At 37.3% G+C, this 27,147-nt stretch overlaps 2 protein-coding genes across 4 annotated transcripts in view; one reads left to right on the top strand and one right to left on the bottom strand.

Annotated features, from left to right (window-relative positions):
- The window catches only part of LOC142341755 (protein XRP2-like), a 525,423-nt gene that overhangs the window by 488,578 nt on the left and 9,698 nt on the right, over positions 1–27,147 (bottom strand). The gene's annotated exons all lie outside the window — the stretch shown is intronic.
- The window catches only part of LOC142341756 (acid phosphatase type 7-like), a 324,947-nt gene continuing 310,605 nt past the window's right edge, over positions 12,806–27,147 (top strand). The window contains exons 1-3 of the mRNA XM_075392947.1: positions 12,806–13,002; positions 16,532–16,759; positions 20,154–20,312. Of these exons, the coding sequence (XP_075249062.1) occupies positions 12,888–13,002; positions 16,532–16,759; positions 20,154–20,312 (502 nt within the window). The 5' untranslated portion in view covers positions 12,806–12,887. The remainder of the gene's footprint in view (positions 13,003–16,531; positions 16,760–20,153; positions 20,313–27,147) is intronic.

The following is a 27,147-nucleotide window of genomic DNA, read 5'->3' as shown; positions in this document are numbered from 1 at the left end:
AAGCATACATTCTGATGCTCAATTACTTCAACGAAAACACAACCTCTTAGCTCATTCACTTAATAAACTATATACTGATATTAATGGTGAAAATAAAAACTCCACCACTAATACTGAACAAGTTTTAACTATAGATTACGTAACACCAAACCCTCAAACAAAAACTCACGAATTATTCGCCCCGCGAAATAATAGTTCACAATTAAGTTCAAAACAAACTTCAAATTTTGACGTAAAGTCCACCCAGCGTGTACGCTTAACAAATGTTAGTTCAAATCTCGCGGCGCGAAAATACAACTCTAATGTAACCTCCCTTAAATTCAATCATCAGTATAGTAAACACGCCTCGCGCGTACACTTAACTCATAATATTAAATCATTCGCGGATCAAAAACATAACTCATTTCTTAATCCCACTAATAGTATTAATTGTACTAGTGCACATGATCAGCGAGTACATTCAACTCAAAATGATTCCGTATTCGCACATACATATCCTACTTCAAAAGTAAACACTTCTAAATTAATTAATACCACTTCCGATTTCGCATCGCGAGTACGCTTTTCTTTTAACAAATTAACACCCGCCAGGCATAATACTTTATTAAATACTCAAAAGACTCGAATGCATTCCTCAGATGCCTCTTTTGCAAAGCAAGTTACCAAATACCCAATTCATTCTAAATTTGCGTCACATAGTCTACCATTTACAATTAATCCGGTACAAATTGAGCCTCGAATGCTTGTAAAAACAAGAAAAGCGTCACGTGCTTACCAAAATACTTTTAAATTTGCTCCAATAAGTCACTCTCACTTGTCAATCAAAAATCAGCCTCAAATTCCTACCTTTTTTTAGTAAGCCACACTCAAATACTTTAATTAACTCACGTGCTCAATTAACAAACAACAAACAAGTGCTTTTTGCCCAAAATCAACCTGAAATTCAGTTGTCTTCCTCTTTGTCAATTAATTTAATTGAAAAAACTCAACTCCCATCAACAATGAGTCAACAAGCTTCATCTCTCAAGGGAAAATCAATCTCCTCCCGAAAAACACGAGCTTCGCCCCGCGTATCGTTTACAGACAATGCAACCACAAGTATGCCACGCAGATCCTCCTCTCATTCAAATCTAAGCACTCCACTAACGGATAGCCCCCAAGTAATGTCTTTTGAGAGAGTGGTGGGACAAGTGTTCAGCAAAGGGTTAATCGCATCCCTCACAAGCAAGGATGCAGTTGTGAAGGAGGTTCGGGACTGTATAATACGGGGAGATGAAGAACGACTAAAGGCCCTCAATCCGTATCTTCATAGCTATTGGCGGGACCTTCATGTGACTGGCGGTTGTGTTTGTATGGACGAGAAGGTGGCCATTCCGAATGCACTCAAAGATGCCCTCATTGACGATTTGCATGCGAGTCACCCAGGTAGCTGGGGGATGGTATGTATGGCTCAGCACTGCTGGTGGCCATACATGAATCATGATTTGCTTGTCAAAGCAATAGAGTGCAAATCTTGCACTGTTATCCGCAAAAATTTAAAATCTGTTATTCCCGCAAAACAATTTAAAGCACATACACCATGTATAGTTCCGAACCAAGAAATACAAATAGATTTTGCCGGGCCCATTAATAACGAAAAAGAACATGAAATATACATTTTAACATGTATCGATAGATTTTCAAAATATCCTTCTGCAGAATTGGTTGATAATGCAAATGCCTCGAATGTCATAAAATTCTTAGATAATTATATACAAATTCATGGAGTTCCTCGTTCCTTAAGAATAGACCAAGCTCGTTGTCTTGTAGGTAATCAAGTAAAAAATTTTTGTATGAAAAATAATATCACATTAATACCAGCTCCGGCAAACGATCATCGTGCAATAGGTTTAGTTGAAAGACTTATTGGTACTATTAAACAACACTTGGCATGTATAAAAGAAGCAAATAAAGAATTAAATTCGTTCACCATTAAAGCAGCATTAAAATCAATTATATTCCAGCTTCGCATATGTAAACATAAAACAACTAAGCTTTCGCCATTCGAATCTCACTTTGGGCGTAAAGCCAATACACCACTTAGTAATATAAGTACTCAACCAAAATCATCTGATCTAAGTTATCAAAAAATTTTGAATCATTATTTAGATGAAGAAACTGTAACCCCTAATGAATTGTTGCCGGAGGAACACTGGGGATACAGCCGGAGCGACGACGAAATTGAACGCAATATGTGTAAAGCAACAAAGGACGCCACCACTCGCGAACGGCTAGCAACCGACAATAAATCCCGTTTCCTTCGCACCACGCAAGCGCATCGTCCACTTTCTCTGAAAGAACACGCCGTACAGTTAAACATAGCCCGAAAGAAACACCTTCATAAAAGATCCAAGAAAAATCTGGATGTTTTGTATGAGGTGTTGGCTCCAGGATCAGTGGTACAGAAAACTGATCAATACACTTCTGTCATTCGCGAACCGGGGAAGATGGAAGTAACAGTGCGCAATAGTGATATTGCGAAATTTGGTACTCGGGAGGAACGAAAAACCAAATTAACTGAATATATTAACCGTCGAGGACCCCGCACGCACGAAAAAACAACTGAGGCTAAGATACTTAGCCACATCAAAGAGTGTACACGCATACAAAAAGGAGACCGAAAAATGAAGCATCGCAAACGAGAAACTGGTAGCGGTGTATCATCAAACAAATCCAACATTGCTCGCGCAATGCGAGTACGCATGCCTAAAGTACCGGAAAATTTCGCTCCCCAGGTAATACCCGAAATTCCAGAGGCTGCTCCCGAACAGCAAATTATAACTGGAGAAGTATTAATTGCACCCCCTCCTACAAATAATCAACCAGAAGTACTCTTGTCATCTCCATCGGTTCCAACAACAGCATTACTACATATACTGACAAGAGCAACAAAACGGACTAGAAAAAGTCCTAAATATTATGGATACGATAAAGAAGATTCGTCCGGTGAATCCACTAATTCGTGTCCCCCGAACTTTGCTCCACCTCGTAGGAAACGACGCGTAGGAGATATTGAATCGATACAACCTTCGGTTGTACAAACAATTGTGGATACAGCTACGCGGGTTGAACCTATAGCAAACGACATTCCCTCGCCTGTCATAGGACAGGTATCGCCGACAGACCCCCGTATACGACCAGCAGATCACAGTACATCACATGAGCTCATCATTGATGAAGAAGACATGTGAAAACTCTGAATAACTAAAACCTGATACATTATTATTTATGACTAGCTATGATAACCAGTAAAAATATTGTTGATACTATTTAACCGGTGAATAAGTATTAATATTATTCATATTGTTATTAAAATTATATTTTACGCCATTTTAATTTTCATTGAAGCGGTAGAAATGTCATACATCTACATCACAAATTAATTCAGTGCAGTAAATTTATTATACGATGTACTTAATTTATTTAGTGTACTTATTCCTGAGGGGCATGTGTACAAGTCAATGTTATTTCACATGCTAGTCTGTTGTTCCCATCTCCCATAGCAGGAAATTATTGTTCACGTTTGTTATGACTTCTGGAATACCAGTTGCCTTATTTCTCAATCTCTTAGTTTTGCACTTCGCGTACAGTTGCTCAATTTAACTTATTCTTTACTAACTGTCTTTACGGATCAAGTAGAGTAGACGAATAATCACCAAGCGATTTGCTAAGCGGATTCATTTAGAAATTGTGTAAAGCGCTCTCGCCGCGCAAGTAGGACATTAAACATAAACGCAACTCGCGACTCAAGATCAAGTACGCAATCTCATCTGCGTACGACATGGCGCAGCCTGCAACTCAGAAGCGGACCCCACTTGGCATTGAGCCATTTTGGGACAAACCTAGAGTAGACCCTCCGCTGAAATGGGAAAAGTGGCAGATGCAGGCCAAGTTAGCTCTTCTTGCGAAGGAAAATATTACACTAGACACTTTATTGGAACCAAAACCCGAAACAGTGCAACTACCACTTGAACCGATCTATGAGGATACGATAACAGGATCATCGGCACAGTCGGAGAGGGAAAGATTGGCGAGGAACGCTCAATCAAAAATGAACTGGGAAAACCGGTGTCAGAGACAACTGGAGATAGGAATAATGTGCGGAGACAAACCATGGGCACAGGCCGATCGAAAGACTGTGTCAATGCTATATCTCAGTTTGGGCACCGAAGGACGTCGAATTGTATGTAGCCAAAACCCACACCTCAAGATGGACAGTCTCTCAACAGCAGAACTTTGGACAATCATGGAAGCAGCATTTATTCGTCAGCACAATATCACATTTGATAGGTACGTACTTCTCACCACAAAACAGACAAGAGGAGAGTCTATCGAACATTTCTTTGGAAAATTGAAAGAACTTTCTGAAAATTGTGAGCTCGGGAGTCAAGAAGATACTCTTATCAGAGACTTATTTATTGCAAATATGTTAGATCCGGAAATTCAACGGGAATTGTTGCGGGAAACTCTAGAACCAGCCCAAGCATTACGTTTGGCCATAAATATGGAATTAGGTCAAAGAAACCAACTACAAATTACAAACTCGCAATCTGCTTCGCAAGTTAATGCAGTAATTCCTCAACGATCTTTTCGACCACCAAATCAACGGCCGACTACATCTAGTTTTACTCGATCACCAAACCAACTCTGCATAAACTGTGGTTTAACTTGGTCTGCTAATCATAAAGTCAAGTGTATTGCGAGAGGCAAGACTTGCAATAACTGTGGTCTCCAAAATCATTTTTCACGAGTGTGCAGGAAACCGAAGTCATCATCAAATAAACCCATCCGATCTAATGTTAACTCTATTGAAGAAACTTTAACCGACCAAACGGTAAACGCCATACAAAATTTGACTTATAACCCGCAATGCGAATCAGACTACGATAGCTCAGAGGACAATATGGTCGCTAGCATCGCAAGTAACGCAATACAGATCGAACCAAAGAACACCATCTTACAAATTGGTAATACCCACGTTGGACTTCTCATTGATTCAGGCAGTGTATGCAGTATTTTATCCGAGTCTCTTGCTGCGGAGATTGTGGAAAGTTCTCCTCTTGCTCGTTGGCTGATGATAGCGCCTCCCCAGGAACTCAAAACATTTTCAAACGAACCCATAAACGTGACGGGTATGATACAGGCACCAATTGCGAGTAATGGATGGCGACTTGAAGAAGCTGAATTTGTGGTAGTCCGTGACGGGCTAAAACCACTAGTGGGTAGAGATCTATTTGACGCTCTCGGAATATCAGTAACTCAAATCCCAAAAAATGAAGGTAGTTTGGTCAACACTATCACATCTCAATGTCCATTTAAAACACGTATTGCAAAACAATTTCCTCAACTTATTACACGTATTGGTCGCTCAAAAACACACATTGTTAGATCTAAATTCCATCGAAATTTTCAGCCAAAACACCAAAAGGGTAGAAGAGTACCCATTAATTTACAAGAACGAGTAAATAATGAAATTAAAAAACTTCTTGAAGAGGGACATATAGAAAAACTGAATAACTGTTCTGACCAATACTTTATTTCACCTATTGTAATCACAGTCAAACGAGATCCAAGCACAAAGTTAGCATTAGATTCCAAAACTCCTAATAAAGCAATACAGAAGAACAAATATCAGAGGCCAAATATTGAAACACTTATGGACTCCATATCACAAATAATAACAAACTACAAAACAGAACCGGCGGAACAAATATATTTCTCTACTATAGATCTTAAATATGCCTACAGCCAACTAAATCTACACCCTGAAACTGCTAAACACTGTAATTTTAATATTGTAAGTGGTGACATGACAGGCACATATCGATTCAAAACGGGATTTTACGGTCTTACAGACATGCCTGCCGAGTTTCAGAAGGCAATGGATTACACCTTGATTGGTCTTAAAAATATATTTTTTTTCCTTGACGACATCTTAATAGTAAATAAAGGTTCTGAAGATAATCACTTTCAACTTGTATTAGATTGTCTTAAAAAACTGGACGCAGATAATCTTCGAATTAACCTTCCTAAATGCCACTTTGCGAAGCAAAAAATTTCCTGGTTAGGTTATAATATAACTCAATCCGGGATATCGCCACTCGAATCTAAAACATCTTCTATTATGTCATTGCAACCACCTAATACACTTAAAAAATTACGCTCATTTCTCGGTTCAGTCCACTATATTAGTAAATTTATTCCAAATCTAGCTCAACTCTGCCATCCTTTAAGACCTCTACTTCGTAAGTCCACTAAATACATTTGGACTGACACTCATACGTTACATTTTAATGCCATAAAAACCCGCATAGCAAACCATACAGAAAACATTCACTATAACCCCCAACTCGAAACTCGAATCAAATGTGATGCTTCTCGCTCCGGATTGGGAGCAGCACTAGAACAACTAACAGTTGACGGTTGGAAGCCGATCTCTTTTGCATCAAGATTTTTAAACAGTAGTGAAGAACATTATAGTATTAACGAATTAGAACTTCTTGGGGCAGTATGGTCCATAGAATATTTTAAAAATTATTTGTAAGGTAAAGAATTCATTGTTATCACTGATCACCGCGCATTACTTTCCATTTTAAAAGAACATCGATCAAATAAAAGCTACAATAGTAGGTTATCACGATGGGTTGATCGTCTTTTGCCTTATCAGTTCTCAATAGAGCATCTACCTGGCGCAAAGATGGGACTAGTTGATTACATATCTCGCAATCCATATCAGCCAGCAAAAAGTGTTTCCAAATATGATGAGGAATTTTTAGTCGCAACGTTATCAAGCATACATTCTGATGCTCAATTACTTCAACGAAAACACAACCTCTTAGCTCATTCACTTAATAAACTATATACTGATATTAATGGTGAAAATAAAAACTCCACCACTAATACTGAACAAGTTTTAACTATAGATTACGTAACACCAAACCCTCAAACAAAAACTCACGAATTATTCGCCCCGCGAAATAATAGTTCACAATTAAGTTCAAAACAAACTTCAAATTTTGACATAAAGTCCACCCAGCGTGTACGCTTAACAAATGTTAGTTCAAATCTCGCGGCGCGAAAATACAACTCTAATGTAACCTCCCTTAAATTCAATCATCAGTATAGTAAACACGCCTCGCGCGTACACTTAACTCATAATATTAAATCATTCGCGGATCAAAAACATAACTCATTTCTTAATCCCACTAATAGTATTAATTGTACTAGTGCACATGATCAGCGAGTACATTCAACTCAAAATGATTCCGTATTCGCACATACATATCCTACTTCAAAAGTAAACACTTCTAAATTAATTAATACCACTTCCGATTTCGCATCGCGAGTACGCTTTTCTTTTAACAAATTAACACCCGCCAGGCATAATACTTTATTAAATACTCAAAAGACTCGAATGCATTCCTCAGATGCCTCTTTTGCAAAGCAAGTTACCAAATACCCAATTCATTCTAAATTTGCGTCACATAGTCTACCATTTACAATTAATCCGGTACAAATTGAGCCTCGAATGCTTGTAAAAACAAGAAAAGCGTCACTTGCTTACCAAAATACTTTTAAATTTGCTCCAATAAGTCACTCTCACTTGTCAATCAAAAATCAGCCTCAAATTCCTACCTTTTTTTAGTAAGCCACACTCAAATACTTTAATTAACTCACGTGCTCAATTAACAAACAACAAACAAGTGCTTTTTGCCCAAAATCAACCTGAAATTCAGTTGTCTTCCTCTTTGTCAATTAATTTAATTGAAAAAACTCAACTCCCATCAATAATGAGTCAACAAGCTTCATCTCTCAAGGGAAAATCAATCTCCTCCCGAACAACACGAGCTTCGCCCCGGGTATCGTTTACAGACAATGCAACCACAAGTACGCCACGCAGATCCTCCTCTCATTCAAATCTAAGCACTCCACTAACGGATAGCCCCCAAGTAATGTCTTTTGAGAGAGTGGTGGGACAAGTGTTCAGCAAAGGGTTAATCGCATCCCTCACAAGCAAGGATGCAGTTGTGAAGGAGGTTCGGGACTGTATAATACGGGGAGATGAAGAACGACTAAAGGCCCTCAATCCGTATCTTCATAGCTATTGGCGGGACCTTCATGTGACTGGCGGGTGTGTTTGTATGGACGAGAAGGTGGCCATTCCGAATGCACTCAAAGATGCCCTCATTGACGATTTGCATGCGAGTCACCCAGGTAGCTGGGGGATGGTATGTATGGCTCAGCACTGCTGGTGGCCATACATGAATCATGATTTGCTTGTCAAAGCAATAGAGTGCAAATCTTGCACTGTTATCCACAAAAATTTAAAACCTGTTATTCCCGCAAAACAATTTAAAGCACATACACCATGTATAGTTCCGAACCAAGAAATACAAATAGATTTTGCCGGGCCCATTAATAACGAAAAAGAACATGAAATATACATTTTAACATGTATCGATAGATTTTCAAAATATCCTTCTGCAGAATTGGTTGATATTGCAAATGCCTCGAATGTCATAAAATTCTTAGATAATTATATACAAATTCATGGAGTTCCCCGTTCCTTAAGAATAGACCAAGCTCGTTGTCTTGTAGGTAATCAAGTAAAAAATTTTTGTATGAAAAATAATATCACATTAATACCAGCTCCGGCAAACGATCATCGTGCAATAGGTTTAGTTGAAAGACTTATTGGTACTATTAAACAACACTTGGCATGTATAAAAGAAGCAAATAAAGAATTAAATTCGTTCACCATTAAAGCAGCATTAAAATCAATTATATTCCAGCTTCGCATATGTAAACATAAAACAACTAAGCTTTCGCCATTCGAATCTCACTTTGGGCGTAAAGCCAATACACCACTTAGTAATATAAGTACTCAACCAAAATCATCTGATCTAAGTTATCGAAAAATTTTGAATCATTATTTAGATGAAGAAACTGTAACCCCTAATGAATTGTTGCCGGAGGAACACTGGCGATACAGCCGGAGCGACGACGAAATTGAACGCAATATGTGTAAAGCAACAAAGGACGCCACCACTCGCGAACGGCTAGCAACCGACAATAAATCCCGTTTCCTTCGCACCACGCAAGCGCATCGTCCACTTTCTCTGAAAGAACACGCCGTACAGTTAAACATAGCCCGAAAGAAACACCTTCATAAAAGATCCAAGAAAAATCTGGATGTTTTGTATGAGGTGTTGGCTCCAGGATCAGTGGTACAGAAAACTGATCAATACACTTCTGTCATTCGCGAACCGGGGAAGATGGAAGTAACAGTGCGCAATAGTGATATTGCGAAATTTGGTATTCGGGAGGAACGAAAAACCAAATTAACTGAATATATTAACCGTCGAGGACCCCGCACGCACGAAAAAACAACTGAGGCTAAGATACTTAGCCACATCAAAGAGTGTACACGCATACAAAAAGGAGACCGAAAAATGAAGCATCGCAAACGAGAAACTGGTAGCGGTGTATCATCAAACAAATCCAACATTGCTCGCGCAATGCGAGTACGCATGCCTAAAGTACCGGAAAATTTCGCTCCCCAGGTAATACCCGAAATTCCAGAGGCTGCTCCCGAACAGCAAATTATAACTGGAGAAGTATTAATTGCACCCCCTCCTACAAATAATCAACCAGAAGTACTCTTGTCATCTCCATCGGTTCCAACAACAGCATTACTACATATACTGACAAGAGCAACAAAACGGACTAGAAAAAGTCCTAAATATTATGGATACGATAAAGAAGATTCGTCCGGTGAATCCACTAATTCGTGTCCCCCGAACTTTGCTCCACCTCGTAGGAAACGACGCGTAGGAGATATTGAATCGATACAACCTTCGGTTGTACAAACAATTGTGGATACAGCTACGCGGGTTGAACCTATAGCAAACGACATTCCCTCGCCTGTCATAGGACAGGTATCGCCGACAGACCCCCGTATACGACCAGCAGATCACAGTACATCACATGAGCTCATCATTGATGAAGAAGACATGTGAAAACTCTGAATAACTAAAACCTGATACATTATTATTTATGACTAGCTATGATAACCAGTAAAAATATTGTTGATACTATTTAACCGGTGAATAAGTATTAATATTATTCATATTGTTATTAAAATTATATTTTACGCCATTTTAATTTTCATTGAAGCGGTAGAAATGTCATACATCTACATCACAAATTAATTCAGTGCAGTAAATTTATTATACGATGTACTTAATTTATTTAGTGTACTTATTCCTGAGGGGCATGTGTACAAGTCAATGTTATTTCACATGCTAGTCTGTTGTTCCCATCTCCCATAGCAGGAAATTATTGTTCACGTTTGTTATGACTTCTGGAATACCAGTTGCCTTATTTCTCAATCTCTTAGTTTTGCACTTCGCGTACAGTTGCTCAATTTAACTTATTCTTTACTAACTGTCTTTACGGATCAAGTAGAGTAGACGAATAATCACCAAGCGATTCGCTAAGCGGATTCATTTAGAAATTGTGTAAAGCGCTCTCGCCGCGCAAGTAGGACATCAAACATAAACGCAACTCGCGACTCAAGATCAAGTACGCAATCTCATCTGCGTACGACATGGCGCAGCCTGCAACTCAGAAGCGGACCCCACTTGGCATTGAGCCATTTTGGGACAAACCTAGAGTAGACCCTCCGCTGAAATGGGAAAAGTGGCAGATGCAGGCCAAGTTAGCTCTTCTTGCGAAGGAAAATATTACACTAGACACTTTATTGGAACCAAAACCCGAAACAGTGCAACTACCACTTGAACCGATCTATGAGGATACGATAACAGGATCATCGGCACAGTCGGAGAGGGAAAGATTGGCGAGGAACGCTCAATCAAAAATGAACTGGGAAAACCGGTGTCAGAGACAACTGGAGATAGGAATAATGTGCGGAGACAAACCATGGGCACAGGCCGATCGAAAGACTGTGTCAATGCTATATCTCAGTTTGGGCACCGAAGGACGTCGAATTGTATGTAGCCAAAACCCACACCTCAAGATGGACAGTCTCTCAACAGCAGAACTTTGGACAATCATGGAAGCAGCATTTATTCGTCAGCACAATATCACATTTGATAGGTACGTACTTCTCACCACAAAACAGACAAGAGGAGAGTCTATCGAACATTTCTTTGGAAAATTGAAAGAACTTTCTGAAAATTGTGAGCTCGGGAGTCAAGAAGATACTCTTATCAGAGACTTATTTATTGCAAATATGTTAGATCCGGAAATTCAACGGGAATTGTTGCGAGAAACTCTAGAACCAGCCCAAGCATTACGTTTGGCCATAAATATGGAATTAGGTCAAAGAAACCAACTACAAATTACAAACTCGCAATCTGCTCCGCAAGTTAATTCATTTAGAAATTGTGTAAAGCGCACTCGCCGCGCAAGTAGGACATTAAACATAAACGCAACTCGCGACTCAAGATCAAGTACGCAATCTCATCTGCGTACGACAATGTATATCGGAGAGGGTGGAAGAAAGAGTTAGACTGAGCGAATTATTAGCTTTAAATATTAGAACCAAATAGAGGCAGAGTTTAAAAATATGAAAATTTGCAAGTTTAATTATTATTTGTTACAAATTGCGGCTTTAGTTCACTGCAAAACCAAAATTATGTTTGTTATTTCTTACTGGTAACACATTTGCAGGATTTTTAATTTTATTGTTTTCATCATGCTAACGAAATATCAAAAAGACAAAATTTTCCGGAAAACTTGTTTTTTTTTAATTTTAGCGCATTGTAAAATTTATGAGAGCCCTTAAATTTTCGGCTTCAAAACGGGATAAACAGGTAAAACCTAGAGGGCATTTTTAAGAGAAGAGTCTATTGTAGTCCAAAACAAATTTACGTAATTTTACTTTTGAAAAACCACCTTAAATTTTCTGAATTGTCCAGGTAAATTGTTTCAAACTGAATTTTACCTGAAATTACCTGAAATTTAACTGAAAAATTCAGTCGTCACTGGCTGAACTCTTACTTGAAATTTCCTGTATATTAACTGAACTGACACCTGAAGTGGTCAATTAGTTTTTCTGGAAAACCTCAGACAAATATACCCTAAATTTTTTTGGTTTCTGAGTCTCTCAGATCTCTACTAGTCGATAAGTACACAATTAATCGATACTGCCGCAGAGTTATTTGTTCATGGTGTGAAGAACAATTCGTCTTTTTGACAATCAACTCTGAACACCCTCCCGCCGCTAATGCAGCTTTTTTTCACTTTTTCTTAGATAAGCTAGTCTTCCTAAGCCCAAAAAAACTACCGTCAAAGACAACCACTTGGTGGTAGTTTGGGATGAAAAAAACGTAGGTACTCTGCGATAAAAATGCAGCTATTGTTGCGGCATTTGTGACCCCGGAAAATTGTTGAACACGTTTTCCGCACCAGGTTTTTAATATCATGTTACATCTTCACCGGAACAAAAAAGTAGAAAGTGTTCGAGATTTTATTTCGTTAGTTCTCCGCTTATTAGGGGGTTTAAAAGTGTAATTTAAGAGTTATCATTGATTTTATAGAGAGTTTATTATAAACAGATCGACAAAAAGCAAGATAATTTTGCAAGGTGTCATATTGTTTAATTTCAGCACAATAACGCAACAAAATTTGTTTTTTCAAATTCTTCGACGCTTAGCAAAGTTTCACAACAATGATCATACGATCTGTGGGCTCATTTAATGTGACCACTTGATTGCTCAATCGAATGTCAAATATCCAATGTCAACATTTAGCAAAGTCGACAGCTAATAATACACAAAAACCGTCAAAGCCATAAAGCTAGCTATTAGTTAAGTTTCGCCGAAATGAGAACTATATTTCCATGTTACCTTATTTTTGCTGTATATCTTCCGGCTTCTGATGGTTCTATTGGTACGGAGGACTACAGCTTGCCTGAGCAAATTCATCTGTCTTATACAGGTAGAAAATAGGGTTGGGTTGTTTTTAACACTCATGATAAAAAATTATGATAGGGTTTTAAAGGTCTTCGTTATTGCGCAACCGCTTAATTTATTTCCACTTCAACCTCACAGACAAATCAGCGCTTTTTTTCAACTTGAAAGAAAATTATATTCATTCATTTTTTGGGGGTTACTGAAAGAAATGAAGTATATGAAAGCCATAAAAAATTTTAAAACCTATCATATTTTAGGGGCAGCGTGGGCCTCCAAAAAGAGATTTTATTGAAAACTAGGACAACGATATAGAAGATATTAATATTAGTGAGGTGGGTCTGATTGAAGTTATTGAAAAGTTTCTGGCGTTTGTAGCGAACCATGTTCCGGATCAAGTCAGAATTTTAGAATTTACATCTTTAGAGTCCCTAAAATTGCTAAGAAGAGGCAACCTATTTCAAGATACCAAATTTTCACGGCTTTTTTGGTTATCTTTACAGAGACTTCTGGCATTTTAACTTCTGGAACAACAGACTTTCGGTTTTTTTCTGTATGGAATACGTGACTTTACTTAACTCACTAATAAATTCTGTAGTTTTTCTTGACAAGGTGCAGTTTCTCAATATCTTCAGCCAGAATTTCGAAACGAACTAATGCAGAGTCACATAACCTTGCTTAAAACACGCAACTTGCACGTTTGAAGGTGTTAAGTATATGGAGGTCAACTTCTGTCAATTTCTAAAGGAACATCTGTCATGCCGGTAACTTCTGGCAAACTTTCGGCATTTCAGAAATTGCACGTGTGTGTTATAAGTTTGATTAAGCGTTTTCTGTGTACGTTCGCAGCATGCATCCGTCATATGATTTCAACGTGACATGAAAGGTGTCAGAATTACGTTCCCGTCATTACAGAGTCAATGCTGAAAACGGAAATCAGAAAATTAATAGAAGAGACGGGCTACTTTACCCATAGAAAAAGCAGTACTGGCATTAAAAATTTCATTTAACTTGCGCAGATTAGGAATTAAACACCGGGTCTTTTCTGTTATTTCTCCACCGCTCAATTTTGCGCTCGAGTTTTTATATGTTATAGCATATGAATGGCTTTCAATACTATTTACATATACATATATAAACAATGGGCATTAACGAAATACAGATATTTTCTGCTACCCTAGTGTAGATCTGGATTTTTAAAGGCCTTCCTCGACCGTCATAGGGAAGAAAAGACAGTCCTGGATAGATTTTTGGATAGACAATAAAACTTGTCCAGGAATCTGGCTGGAAAATAAAACTTGTACTGGAATCTGGCTGGAAAATAACAATGTTTCCTGGAATTACCCTAGCAACTGTAGCAATGTCTTGTTTTTTAACGTCCTGCAAAGTTACTGACATTTAGCGCAATTGGTTAACCATTAGGTAAGGTTGGAGACGGTCACGAGATCGAACCCATGCATTCAGTTTGCGGAATTTTTTAGTTTGACTCATTTTGGTGTACATATAAATATTTACTATGTAATGACACGTGCTTTGTTACTGGGGGTGCATAAGGTACTGGGGCACAAACCGAAAAGTTTCCACAAAAACTATACTCCCACTAATCTGGGGGGTGGTTACAAAGCGAAAAGATCTGAAAAGAATTTGTCTGGACTTTAATTGGGTCCTCGACCACGTAATTAAAGTCTTTTCTTACCTCCCCCTCAGACTTCATAAGTCAAGGGTTTGACCTGGATAGCGCCCCTCCCCCATCCCCCCTTTAGTTTTGCACTTAAAGTTAAGTAATTTTGTACTTCAAGTTAAGTAAGTTTGTACATGAACATATATTAACAATAGGCATTTATTAAAAGCTAGCACAGCTATGGTTTGAAAGTATTGGGTATTTTTCAAAAATTTGTTGCATATAACGTAAACGTCAAAAAACATTTCTTTGTTATATCATTTTTGGGGTTATGGGCTACAATAAAGGCTTAATTTTTTTAAATTTTTTAAGGAAACTATTATAAAAGTGCCCTCAACCTACCATAACCCTCTCCTTTCAAAAGCAAATAACGCTACTACAATTCGCGAAACCTTAGGTTTTGTGGGGTGCAACAATAAAAATTACATAGGGCTGGGGGAGAGGGTGCTAGCGGAAAAGATCCCAAAATACATTAACAGAGAAACTTTGAAATTTATTAGAAAAGCGACTTGAATATAAGGCAAGGATTAACCCGAAGCACTAAACCATTAAGTGTTTTGCTGTTATTGGTTGTATGCGTTCATTTCCTTCAAGTGTTTTAGCATTTCGAGTCGAAAATTTAAAAAATTCCAACTTTAATAAAGGAAACCAAATACTACCATTTATAAAGCCAAGTTATTATAAATCGGAAAATGTAACTTTCGGGGGTTGCAAATTGACTGATATACGTGGCTGGGGGCTTCTTACATAACCTTTAAATCAAGCTTCTTATATATACTTTATTAATGCGTGTTTCTTTGTTGGGCGCTATTTTTTTGCTTATTCACCGGTCTTAGAATATTTTGTGCTAAGCTTCTTACATATACTTTATTAATGCGTGTTTCTTTGTTGGGCGCTATTTTTTTGCTTATTCACCGGTCTTAGAATGTTTTTTGTTAAGCTTCTTACATATACTTTATTAATGCGCGTTTCTTTGTTGGGCGCTATTTTTTTGCTTATTCACCGGTCGTAGAATATTTTTTGTTAAGCTTCTTACATATACTTTATTAATGCGTGTTTCTTTGTTGGGCGCAATTTTTTTGCGTATTCACCGGTCTGAGAATATTTTTTGTTAAGTAACGCTTATAGATATGCGCTTACCTCTTGGAATACATCAAATGGCTGAGTTTTTCTTAAAACAAGTGATTCCATTTTGATCTTCGAACTTAGTGATTTCGTTTGTGTTTTCCGATCAACTTAAGTAGTCTGAAGCATGTCCGGACAAAGCAGTCCCAGACAAAATAGTCCCGAATAAAAATCAAAACGATTGTATCAAATATAATCAACGAACAATTAAAAAACATACCCTATGAGTAAAGCTGCTGAATGCATCGTTTTTAATATGAATTAGGATTAAAACAAAAACTTGTTTCAATATAAATAATTTGGTAAAATTTTGATGTAAATCAGATTGATATATGTTCAATGACACACAATTATATGATAATTTAAGTAGTTTTTTGTTAATTGGTGTGCATATGTTTAACTCTATATTTAGCTCGGACTATTTTGCCTGGGGCTGTTTTGTCAGCTATCTTGGGACTATTTTGTCTGGGAATATTTTGCTATTCGGGACTATTTGTTTTGTCCTGTGTTTGAGATGCGATTCCTACACCAACATAAGAACAAAGAATTTTTGCCAAAATTTACCAGAAATATTTAATTGAATTGTTTCATTACTCTCAAAATTAATCAAAAATAAACAAAATGTCAAACCGCAAAAAACTTCAACTGCTCAAATGTTTGTTTCTATAATCAGAATCATTAAACCCAATTTTTGACACTTCACATTTGCAAGCAGTTAAGGGCATATTGTGGATTTTGCGCTTTTTTTAAGGCAATCAATCAAGCATGTACGTCACTTGGACCACTTTGGCGTACATTGGTGAGGGTTCCGTAACATACCACGCAGTTGTCAATAGCTCCTCCCTTCCTGATCAAAGCGTGAATGCTTCTATGACTCGGATGCGACACTACAAAGACGCCAACAGCAGCTTAGAAGTGTACAGGACCACGTGGACATTTAGGGCTACAATGGTGGACCTCAAGGAAAATACAACCTATGGTTATTTATCCTCAATTGCTCTTTCATAACCCCGCTGTTTATATCAATACAATATATGATCCTACTATTGATTAGAAATTGAGATTGATTCAAGGGCTGAGTGTGATAATTTTAAAACCGATCACTAATTAAGATAGGGTTATCAATTAGTTTTTGATATAAATTATAAATGTTTGTCATGGCAACCGATGAAATCTCAAGGGAAATTATCCTTTACAAATGGTTTTCATTTTGTTATGTCTTACATCCGAGTTTTGTTTTGGCATAACATCCTCAGGCGAGACCGAATTGCTACCTTGCAAAGCTCTTGAAGGATTAAGTCAAAATCGTTATCTTGCTAACTATTACAAGACAAACGCTTATCTTGTAATAAAAAACATATTAGAGGGCTAATGATACCTGCCATTATGGAGAGTAAGAGACAAGACATATATTCAAATCAAATAAAAACAATATGCATTATTCACGACCAAAACCCATTGTCCATCTTTTTTAAGTTTAATGACAAAGACGAAATAGCATTAGATAAAAACTGAATCAACCAGACGACTTGTATTTCACCAGGAAAGAAATGGAACCTGCCTCTATTGAGAATAACAAACAAACTGGGGCAAAATTAGAAAATACCTTTAAACTTCAGCAAAATTAAATTCAAAGTCATGAAAGCAATTAGCTACCATTGAAATCGTTCAAGGGCTTCACTTAAACTTATAAAACCACACAAAACGATTGAGATTTGGCAGTATCCAAAGTGTTATACGAGTACGAAAAAAAATACAGGCTGTAAAGGGATCAAGTTCCTTCATTATTTATCTCCCCCACACCCTCATTTTCCTCCCTCTGCGTACTTTTTTATCCTCCAAAACCCTATCGTTTCTTGATATCCATTCCCCTCACCTATTTCAATTGAAGCTTTTATAATTGATTTCATTGAAGAAGTCAGAAGTGGCTGACAATCACTTTCAATATTATAGTAAGGGGGTTCCCGTTTTTAACCATAACTTGTAAGCCAATGGCACGAACTATGATGTATAAATAGAGCTAGATTTGCAACCATGGTTGCGACTTTCAGAAATACTAATATTATGGAATCTTGGTGTGCAAGTCTTAGACCGAAGAGCATAAACATTTCTGGCGCTCCCGGGTGGTCACTGAAACAAGTTCCTTGAAACACACGCACACACACACAAAACTCATTGTCAGAAGGATAAATTTTTTGGTTTATTTTATTGTCTTTACATTTTCTTTTCAAAAATTCGCTTTTGTTTCCGAGAGTGTAAACGAACCAAGTTCCTTTATTATTATCTCCTCAACACCCTCATTTTCCTCCCCTCAATTACATTTTTGTACTCCAAAACCCTCTCATTTCCTGATTTCCCTTCCCCAAACTTATTTCCCTTGAAGCTCTTTATAATTGATTTAATTGAAGAAGTCAGAAGTGGTTGACACTCTATTTCAATATTATAGTAAAGGGTTTCCCGTTTTTAATCATAACTTGTATGCCAATGGCGCGAATTATGATGTAAAAATAGAGCTTGATTTGCAACGGAAATAAAAATAATATTCAAAATTGTCTTGGTATGCAAGACTTAGGCCGACGAGAATAAACACAGGCAAAAATCAAAAAGTCACTTCATTTTTGCCAGTGAATGGTGTCGAAGCCTATGAAATCACAATCAAATCACTAAAAATAATAAGTTTGTTCAATTGCGCCTTTTCTGGACGCCACTAATGTTGTGATGTGCGGTTAGTCAAAAATGTGCTGGTTGGGCAAGACAGCAAAAGAGAATGTCACAGGAGGGAATTTGCCAAAAAAAATAAAAAGCTTGAAAACTTGAGTTATTAACGCCAAAAATCATTATTGTAATTAACAAACAGCAATGAACACACTCTATAATCCAACTGAATGCAACCATTTTCTTTGCTGAGACTACGTTGAAACGTGGCAAAAATGACTGAAAGGGGCAAATCTCAAAAAACTATGGTTCTGTAAAACATAGTTTTCAAATCGGTAGGACAAAATAACTGTAATATTAAATAACAATTGTTAATTAGATCAATTGTTTACTGCCTTACATTCCGGATAATTTTCGAACTATTAACACCTATAACCAGGCCAAAACTGGTCCTATTCTTGGTGCTTCTCAATTTTGAACAAAAAAGTTCCTAGTGTTACCGAAATAGCTAATTTGGCGAAAAAGTTGCTATATCAATAAAGAGGGAATCTGTTGCCTAACGAGTTTAATTTTATGTATCAGCTGAAATCATTAAGTTTTGTTAATAGCTTCCTCGATACCGAAGAAACTATTTGAATAAATACAGTCAGTCATAAGGCTACAAAGAGAACATTAGTTGCTGGCAAAAGCCCAGAGTTCATTTAAAGTTTAGGAAAAAATTCGTCGTAGCCATATACACCAGCGTTACTGATAAAATAACAATTTTTGTTTATTTGACCTTGATTGAAAAAAATGGGAATAAATTGGCAAAAAAAGTTTTAAGAAAGAGAGAATCAAATTACAATCCGAGTACTCTTTCGTTGCAAAATCAACGATTGGACCAAAACTGGCGTTGCTATCGCTGCCCAGTTGTTACGAAAACGCAATTGTTCTAAAAATTGCGTAATAGACTTTTTCCTGGCAAATGAAAATACTAATTAACCAAATTTAAATTATGAATTTTTTATAAATATCTGTTTAAATTAGCGAAAGACTGCTAAAATTTTAGTTCCGGAAAACTGTCTGAGGAACTGGAGGTACAATAAGCAAATATCTAAGTAACCGAAAACTGTGTCTGTGGCTTTTATATCTGCACTACAAGTCAGACTGGACAGAGTTGGGCAGATAGGCAGGATCGAAGCCATTTTTTATGGAAAAAGAAAAATCTGCTAAATTTTCAGAAATTTAGCTAGAAATATAACCAAATCAGTTGGTTCAAACATTCAGCAGCTCTATTTTATCTTTATTTGTAAAACCAATGATACTATCGTTTATCAATTTTATCATATTTTAGCTAAAGTTGATCAATTTTTAACAGAAATTACGAAAACTGTGAACAAAACAACGGACGTTAGGCTAACGTTCACAAAGCTTTTAACCTCCGTAATCCCTCGGAAAAAAGAACATTAAAAAGAAAATATTTAAAATTCGACGCTTGACAGGCTTTCCAATGATACTACTCGCAACCCTGTACAATGAATAATCGATCTGCAAAAATTGACTGAACAAAAAAAACCCAATTGAGTTTATAGTTCCTCCCCCGCTAAATTGGGTCGGGACATTTATAATATTTTACATTTCTTAACACCGCGCTTCGTGTTGCAAAAAAAATTTACGGTAAATATTTATAAAGCCTCTTAGCATCTTTCAAATCACAAAGTATTATTACGTGATTGCAGAATACGTGTTGCAAAATGGGAAGGTGAAAGTTGGTCCCTACCAGTTCCGAACATTCCCAGCAGACGGGAGTGGCTTCTTGCCAACAGTGGCCGTGTTCGGGGACATGGGTGTGGAGAACCACGTGTCACTCGACAAACTCATGCAGGACAGAGAGAAAGGTTCTGAAAAAATATTTAGTTGTGCCAATATTATTCTTGCATATTTCGTTGAGAAAAATTGCGGAAAGTTTGCGTGGAGGGGGGGGGGGGGGGGGGGGGAATTGCATCGTTGAGAAAAATTGCATCAATTGAACGTTTGTTTCTAGAAAAAAAACGTTCAATTGACAGTACCCGCTGAAGCACACTCAAACATATGTTTGTCTTCGATGCCCTTAAGAATTTCTTTGTTATTTTAAAGATGACATATTGCTCAAACAACTCCAGCTAAGTTAACAGATTCTTATTGTTGGAATCAGCAGGAGATTAATTGATCTAATTTTGGCTTTTTTAAACTACACAGATAATCATCAATGGTAGATATGACATCCACCAAGTCGTCCAAATGGATTCTTTGATTTATACACGCCCTGTTAATCTTTTCTTTTGCAAATAAATTGGTAACAATATTTTTACATGTTTTTTTGCGAAATATTAGCTGAATAACTAAGTAATAATTATAGAATCTATATGTGCCCACTCAACTTGTTTCACTGAAAAAGTAAAAAATGTTTAAATGTTCTGGCATCAATACTAACAGTGGGCATTTTAGAAGCAACAGTAACAAGGAGGCTCAGTAACGTGTTTTTGCTCAGAATGTTCTGAACCTTCTCATCCACATTTTCGACTCTATTGCCTCTCAAATGCAGAGATTCAGAATGTAGAGGAGAGAATATTTCAAAAATTTACATATAGTTCAAAAAAGTTTGGTGTACGAGTAAAATAAAATGTTATAAACTCAAACAACTAAATGAATGAAGTAAAAGGCATCAGAAGGCCAATGAGACCAACCATCAATAAGACTACGAGACAAGACAAACATCTAAATATTTCTTAAAACAGAAAACAATACTAAACGAAAAAACTCAATTTCTTTTTTTAAAAACACCTAGCAACGAAGTCAAAACACATCAGATGAAAACTACACAGCAGAAAAAAGACTTGTCTGCGAGAAAGCAGATATGAGCTTTCCTTATTGGGACTAGGTAAAAACTTGACAAAAAGACAAAGTTCAAAATCCTATTAAATTTTCGAAACTAATTAACTTCAAAATTCGTAATATGCATTTTATTTTAACTTTTAAAAACAACAGATATACTCAAATATAATCCCTTAAGAAGTAAATGGGATGATATTAAGCCACGAGACAACAAAATGACAACAAATACAGTAACAACTCAAAAATTTATAGAAAACCTCGTTTTGAAGTCATTGAATTCATCAGCTGTAAACGAAAAAAAATATAAAAATATAAAAAAAAATAAGTTCGCTTGGGTATGATGTGGAGGTCAGTGCAAAGGTTTAAAAAAGAAACCACTAAAACTACTCAGTATCACAAACTCTTTTTTCAAATATTTGTATGAAAACACACAGTAACTAAGTTGATCCCACGGTAACACATTGATGAAAATGAGTTACAAGTTGACAAAAAAGAAAGAGGAGCGCCAGTTTTAAGAAAACACTTACGTTTTCGAAAACAAATGACATCAAAGTAATTAAAACGATTGGTTATCAACTCACAGCTTTAAATAGGTAAAATACGGCTCAAAAGGCAACAAATAGAACCTGCCGTTAATCAGAATAAGTGTACAACTACAAACGAGCAGTAAACAAAGACAGCCACTAAATTTTTTATGAAAAATTGTAGAAGAAACTATAGAAGCCACGAAAAACACAAGCTTTTCATTCAGAATTTATACATAATTGATTTAATTTGTTTTCAACATTATTGTAATCTGTCATTGTTGTGGTACGGCATCATGAGTTGACAAAGAAATCACAAAAGCGAAGAAATGTAAACAAATAAAAAAATCAGTACAACCTGTAATATCAAATTCAATGAAATCTATAGCAGTCAACTGAACGCATTAAAAACTTTCATACACCTCAGCAGAAAACCAATGCAACCTATCATTAGAAAAAGAGCTGCCTGAAAAAATGTTGAAGATTTTTAAAGTAACAACTATTCAATAAAAACATAAAATTTGTTCAGTTAATCCTCTTTTTTTGTAGAACCTGTCCTTATAGTGATAATGTGACAAGATTTCAAAAAACTACTTATATGACCACATGCACAAAAATCATAAAAGTTTAATGAAAATTTGTAGCTTCGATGTCACAAAACGGTTAGTTAAAAAACCGCTCAACAGGTTGTTTTTTTGTGAATAGAGATGGGACCAGCAATTATTGATATCGAGCTACAAATAATTTTTTCTTTTTTTCTGAAGAGCTGTTTTTGTAGTCGCAACTAATTAGTCTAAGACAACAAACGTCCCGCAAATACAAGCACAATATAGTGTCAAAGATTTTTCAATTTGGTACTCTCAAGCGATTATATATTTTGCCACCGATACGTAAGACTGCCGTTGACATAACCGTTGTCATGCATATGACATAAAACGAAAACTTGCCCACAGGTATTTTTATGGTCGTTTATTGATAACTGGTGGGTGGTATTAAAATACTCGAAGACTTGAAAGACTTTGTACATAGTGCGCTGCCATCAAGAAAAAATAGATATGAGGGGGTTGTAACAGAATCATCTCTGTACATAACATAGTCAGCAGATATGTTTCTTTCTCGACAAAACATTGTTTTAAGTCGCATTAATAGTGATTTTAAAGAGGATGCCGAAAGCGACTGAAAAGGCCTATTAAGAAAAGCAGCATTCTAAGTATTTAATTTCAAAGCGTATATTTTGTGTTCATTTTTGATATATTGTTGCATAATATTATTGGACGCTTGCAAGTTTCAAGAGTTTTGTTAATTTCTAGTGTACCAAAACCCTGTGAATCCTTAAATGACATTTTTCGAGCCGCATTAAAACTACCCTGCAAAATTATCTCAAACACTTTGAGAGTAGCGGTCTATTGGATTTTTTTTTTCATTTGAGAAAGGATATATTTTTCGTAATTTTACAGAAAAAAAAAACATTTTTCCAAGAAATCATGGTTGAAATCATTTCTAAGTTCAGTCGATTCTCAGAAAGTATTCTTGCGATCAGCCTTGTGCCCACAAATCACCATGGTGCCCACGCAATTGAGTATTTGCCTTTTATTTGTTCCCAGAAACCCTCACAATCGCGTCTTCAAAATTTCGTCATCATCAACCCACACAATCGGATTGAACGGAAAAAATAAGCATTGTCCCCACTCATTGGGTGACAAACAAATTCGCGCACAGCAATAACTGGGCAACTAAAATTGGGAGAGCCAAGACTGTAAATTAACCATTGTGGGGCTGAGGGTCTTGTCGCAGGAATGAATCTCATAACAGGGGATCTCTGGCGATCAGCATTGTGGCTGAACCTCTCATTAAAGTCACTGAGACTCCTTGAGATAACCGATTGTAAGCAATTGATAAACCAGCTGGTTGAATGTTTCGGTTATCGGCAAGCAAGGCTATACGTTTCAAAGCTTTTCGAACCAAATCTGAGAAGCCCCCGAAAGATTCAAACGCGAGTGGTACAAACTGGATACCTATTTCGGCACATTTTTGAGCATATTGTTCATATTTCCTATCTTCAGCATTTGTCAGAGCAAAACCAAACCTCCTCGCCGCATCTGAAATTAGACTGGGCTGCATTGGGGAAGTCTAATGCAGATGGTTGTCCCGCTGACCAGCTGGGCAAGTATATGTCTCCTGGCCTTGAGTTATTATCTGGAATCAAATTTTTTTGTTCGCAGACGGGTGATAAGTTTGCGGTCGAGCAAGCAGCAAATATTCTATCCCTCACTCTATCGTGCCGTGATATCATATCCCCCCGACCATGACAGCTTAAAGCGTGATCACCCAGCTTGTCCAGTCTGCCGTTTTGACAGTAAGGGCATTTTCGTTCCTCAATGTACAACGGAACACCAATCCGATACTTCAATGCGGCTCTGAATTCATTTGGCTGAAGGTGAAGGCCCAGACTAGGGATTGGAGGTGCGGAAAGCCAGGCACCAGATTGAGGCAACGTTAGTGAAAGCAAACGAGCTTTCTCCCGATTTGAAATCTGATTACCAAGAAGGTCAGAAAAAGCAGCATCGTCAAGTGCCTCCTGGATCTTGTGTTGTGTATATTGGCTAATTTCTAGATTCTGCAGTTCTTCCACTGTTTCTTTGAAAATTTGGTTGTCTGTAATTTTCTCACCGGTTGTTTGTTCAACTAAAGCGTCTGCCTGTGATACTGACCCAACAAACGCCGCTTTCGATTGGTCAACTGCTTGTCGAACGCCAGTTTTGTTTATTGGTAGACAAGCCTGCTTCCAAGCGCTGTCACTTATAACGGTGCCTAACATATTCTCAAATGTTGTTCTCTGAAGATTGTCAAAATCCTGCAAAATAACAGAGGATTCTTCAGATGGAGTGTTACATCGCAGGGAATATACCATCTTTAGGCGCACCAGGACAGCTTCGCAGAATTCCAAGCGCGCAATGTGTGTCGTCTAGATACGCCAGGTTTTCGAGTAGTTTTTTCTATTTTGTTGACTCTTTTTCTCAAAGATGCAGCAACAAAGCTGGGATTGCCGATGGCAGCGCCCAAGATCTCAAGTCCTTCTTTGCTATTTCTCTTTACTCTGTTGTCTATAGCGTTCAGATCAACGGGTGACCAAAGCTCACATTTTTCTATTTTGAGCTCGAAACCGCATCCTTCACCCAAATTTGTCAACAAATTCAAAGCTGTGCAAAGTTGTTGGTGAGTACCAGCAAGGATGCCATCATCCAAATACCAATTATGTTGTACTAGATTTGGTATCTTTGTTTCAATTTCCTTAATGATTGGCCACAGAGCTAGTGAAAACAAAAGCGGCCCAAAGGATCCCCTTGTTGAATTCCCGATTGGCTACTTAAGTATGTGAATTGGAATTATTAAGGAAATTTTTCGGAATTTATCGCCCAAAAATATACCACCAAAGAACGTAAGATTGAGAAATAATTTGGTTCGAATGGAGGTACTGGGGGTGCGGGGAAATTATGCCAGTAATAGTAGATTTTTCGGAATAAGACAATGCCCGGACCGAACTCCAAGTCAATATCAGTCAATATCAATACAAGTCTTTTTTCGTTTTTCACAGGTGGGCAGGTCTAATTAAAAGACATAAAAGCCTTACAAGTCGTGGCCAAGACTTGGATAACACTTGCAAGTTGATTCCCAAGTCAAAACCAGCTTTTAAAAAATAATCGATTGAAGATTTTGAATTTCAAAATTTTTTGTAACGTGCCACGATCTCCAGGTTAGTTTTCAGCCACTTTCTCGGGGCCCTGAAAACTGAAATCAACTAATACCCACTAACACCAACTGATACCAGGGGACCCATGGAGGTCGAAATGGGACACGAGCGGATCAAAATGGTACCCGAAGAGGTCAAAATCGGGTCTGGGGTATCTGGGACCTGGGACATCGTGGTTATCAGTCCGTCACTGACATGACCTTTTTGTCGAAAACGAACAGTGTCGAAAATGAAGACGCTCAAAAACCAAAGGTGTCAAACGCTATTGAACGGTGTCGATTTCCTGGCTATTTGTGAACAGTTTCCCGGCTATTTTTGACAATTTCTCGCCTAATTTCTGCGCTTTTGGAACCTACATTTGATAATTTTTTGGCTAATTTTGGTGTTTTCTGGACCTATTTTGGACTTGCCAAGTCTTTGCCAAGACTTGCTTTAAGAGTCGCCAACTCTTAATTCAGACTTGGATTTAGTATTGCCAAGTCTTACATCAGACTTTGATATAGACTTGCCAACTCTTAATTCAGACTTGGATTTAGTATTGCCAAGTCTTACATCAGACTTTGATATAGACTTGCCAACTCTTAATTCAGACTTGAATTTAGTATTGCCAAGTCTTACATCAGACTTTGATATAGACTTGCCAAGTCTTAGATCAGACTTTGATTTAGAATTGCCAAGTCTTAGATCAGACTTTGATTAAGACTTGCCAAGTCTCAGCGCAGACTTGGATTTAGACTGCCATCCAGGCCAAAGTGTCCAGCCGTATTCCACCGTTATTAAGCGAGAATAAGGGTGTAAAGCAATTTCCACTCTTAAATAGCAGGAAAAAGAGTGTAAGTGACATGCTTATTGTTTTAATGGTGTAATCAGAAGAGTGTATAAAAATTGCAATGGTGCAATCAGAAGTGTGTAAAAAGACGTTGTAGTGGTGTAATTCCACCTTTAAATCTTTAAGTTACACTTTTAATTTACACTTTGTCCACCCTTAGTAAGCAGGGCACTAACGGTGTAAAAATATTATTTTTACACTCTTTACATTCTTTTCCCCGTTATTTTTGGGCAAAATCCTCCACCCGGGAAAGTGTAAAATGGGAAATGATCAAAGCTGTGAATGAGTAATGAAATCAGAATTGTAATTAGACTTGCCCAGTACTAAAATAGACTGGGCGTTAGGTGCGGTTGAAGTGTAGGTGAGTTATGAGGGTAATTTAAAGTTCAGCTTAATGAACCTAATGTGTTAAGCAGTTTTGATGGAGAAGGTAACTTGCCAGGCTGCCCTTCCGAAGGTGCCGAGTTCGATTTCAGATGTGGGCTGAATTTTGCTAAGAGATGGGGACAATGAGGTGAACATGATATAACAATTGGGGACTACTGGAGTAAAATTGGAGATAATTTAGCTCACTAACCCATCTCTCGACATCGTGTTCACCCCATTTCTCCTTGCTGTTAAAGAATGAACTCATTTTGAGGAGAAACTTCTCCTAATTTTTTTTGCAGTTACGACAATTGTTTTTTAGTTTTGGCGGGAAAAATATGTCACGGAAGCAATTGAAAGCAGATGCTGTCAAATAACTGTTGATACCT

This window comes from Convolutriloba macropyga, chromosome 6 (assembly GCF_964194025.1).
Source record: "Convolutriloba macropyga chromosome 6, txConMacr16.3, whole genome shotgun sequence".
Lineage (NCBI taxonomy): Eukaryota > Metazoa > Xenacoelomorpha > Acoela > Convolutidae > Convolutriloba > Convolutriloba macropyga.
The sequence above is the reverse complement of the archived record's forward strand: the minus strand, read 5'-3'. Positions and strand labels throughout refer to the sequence as shown.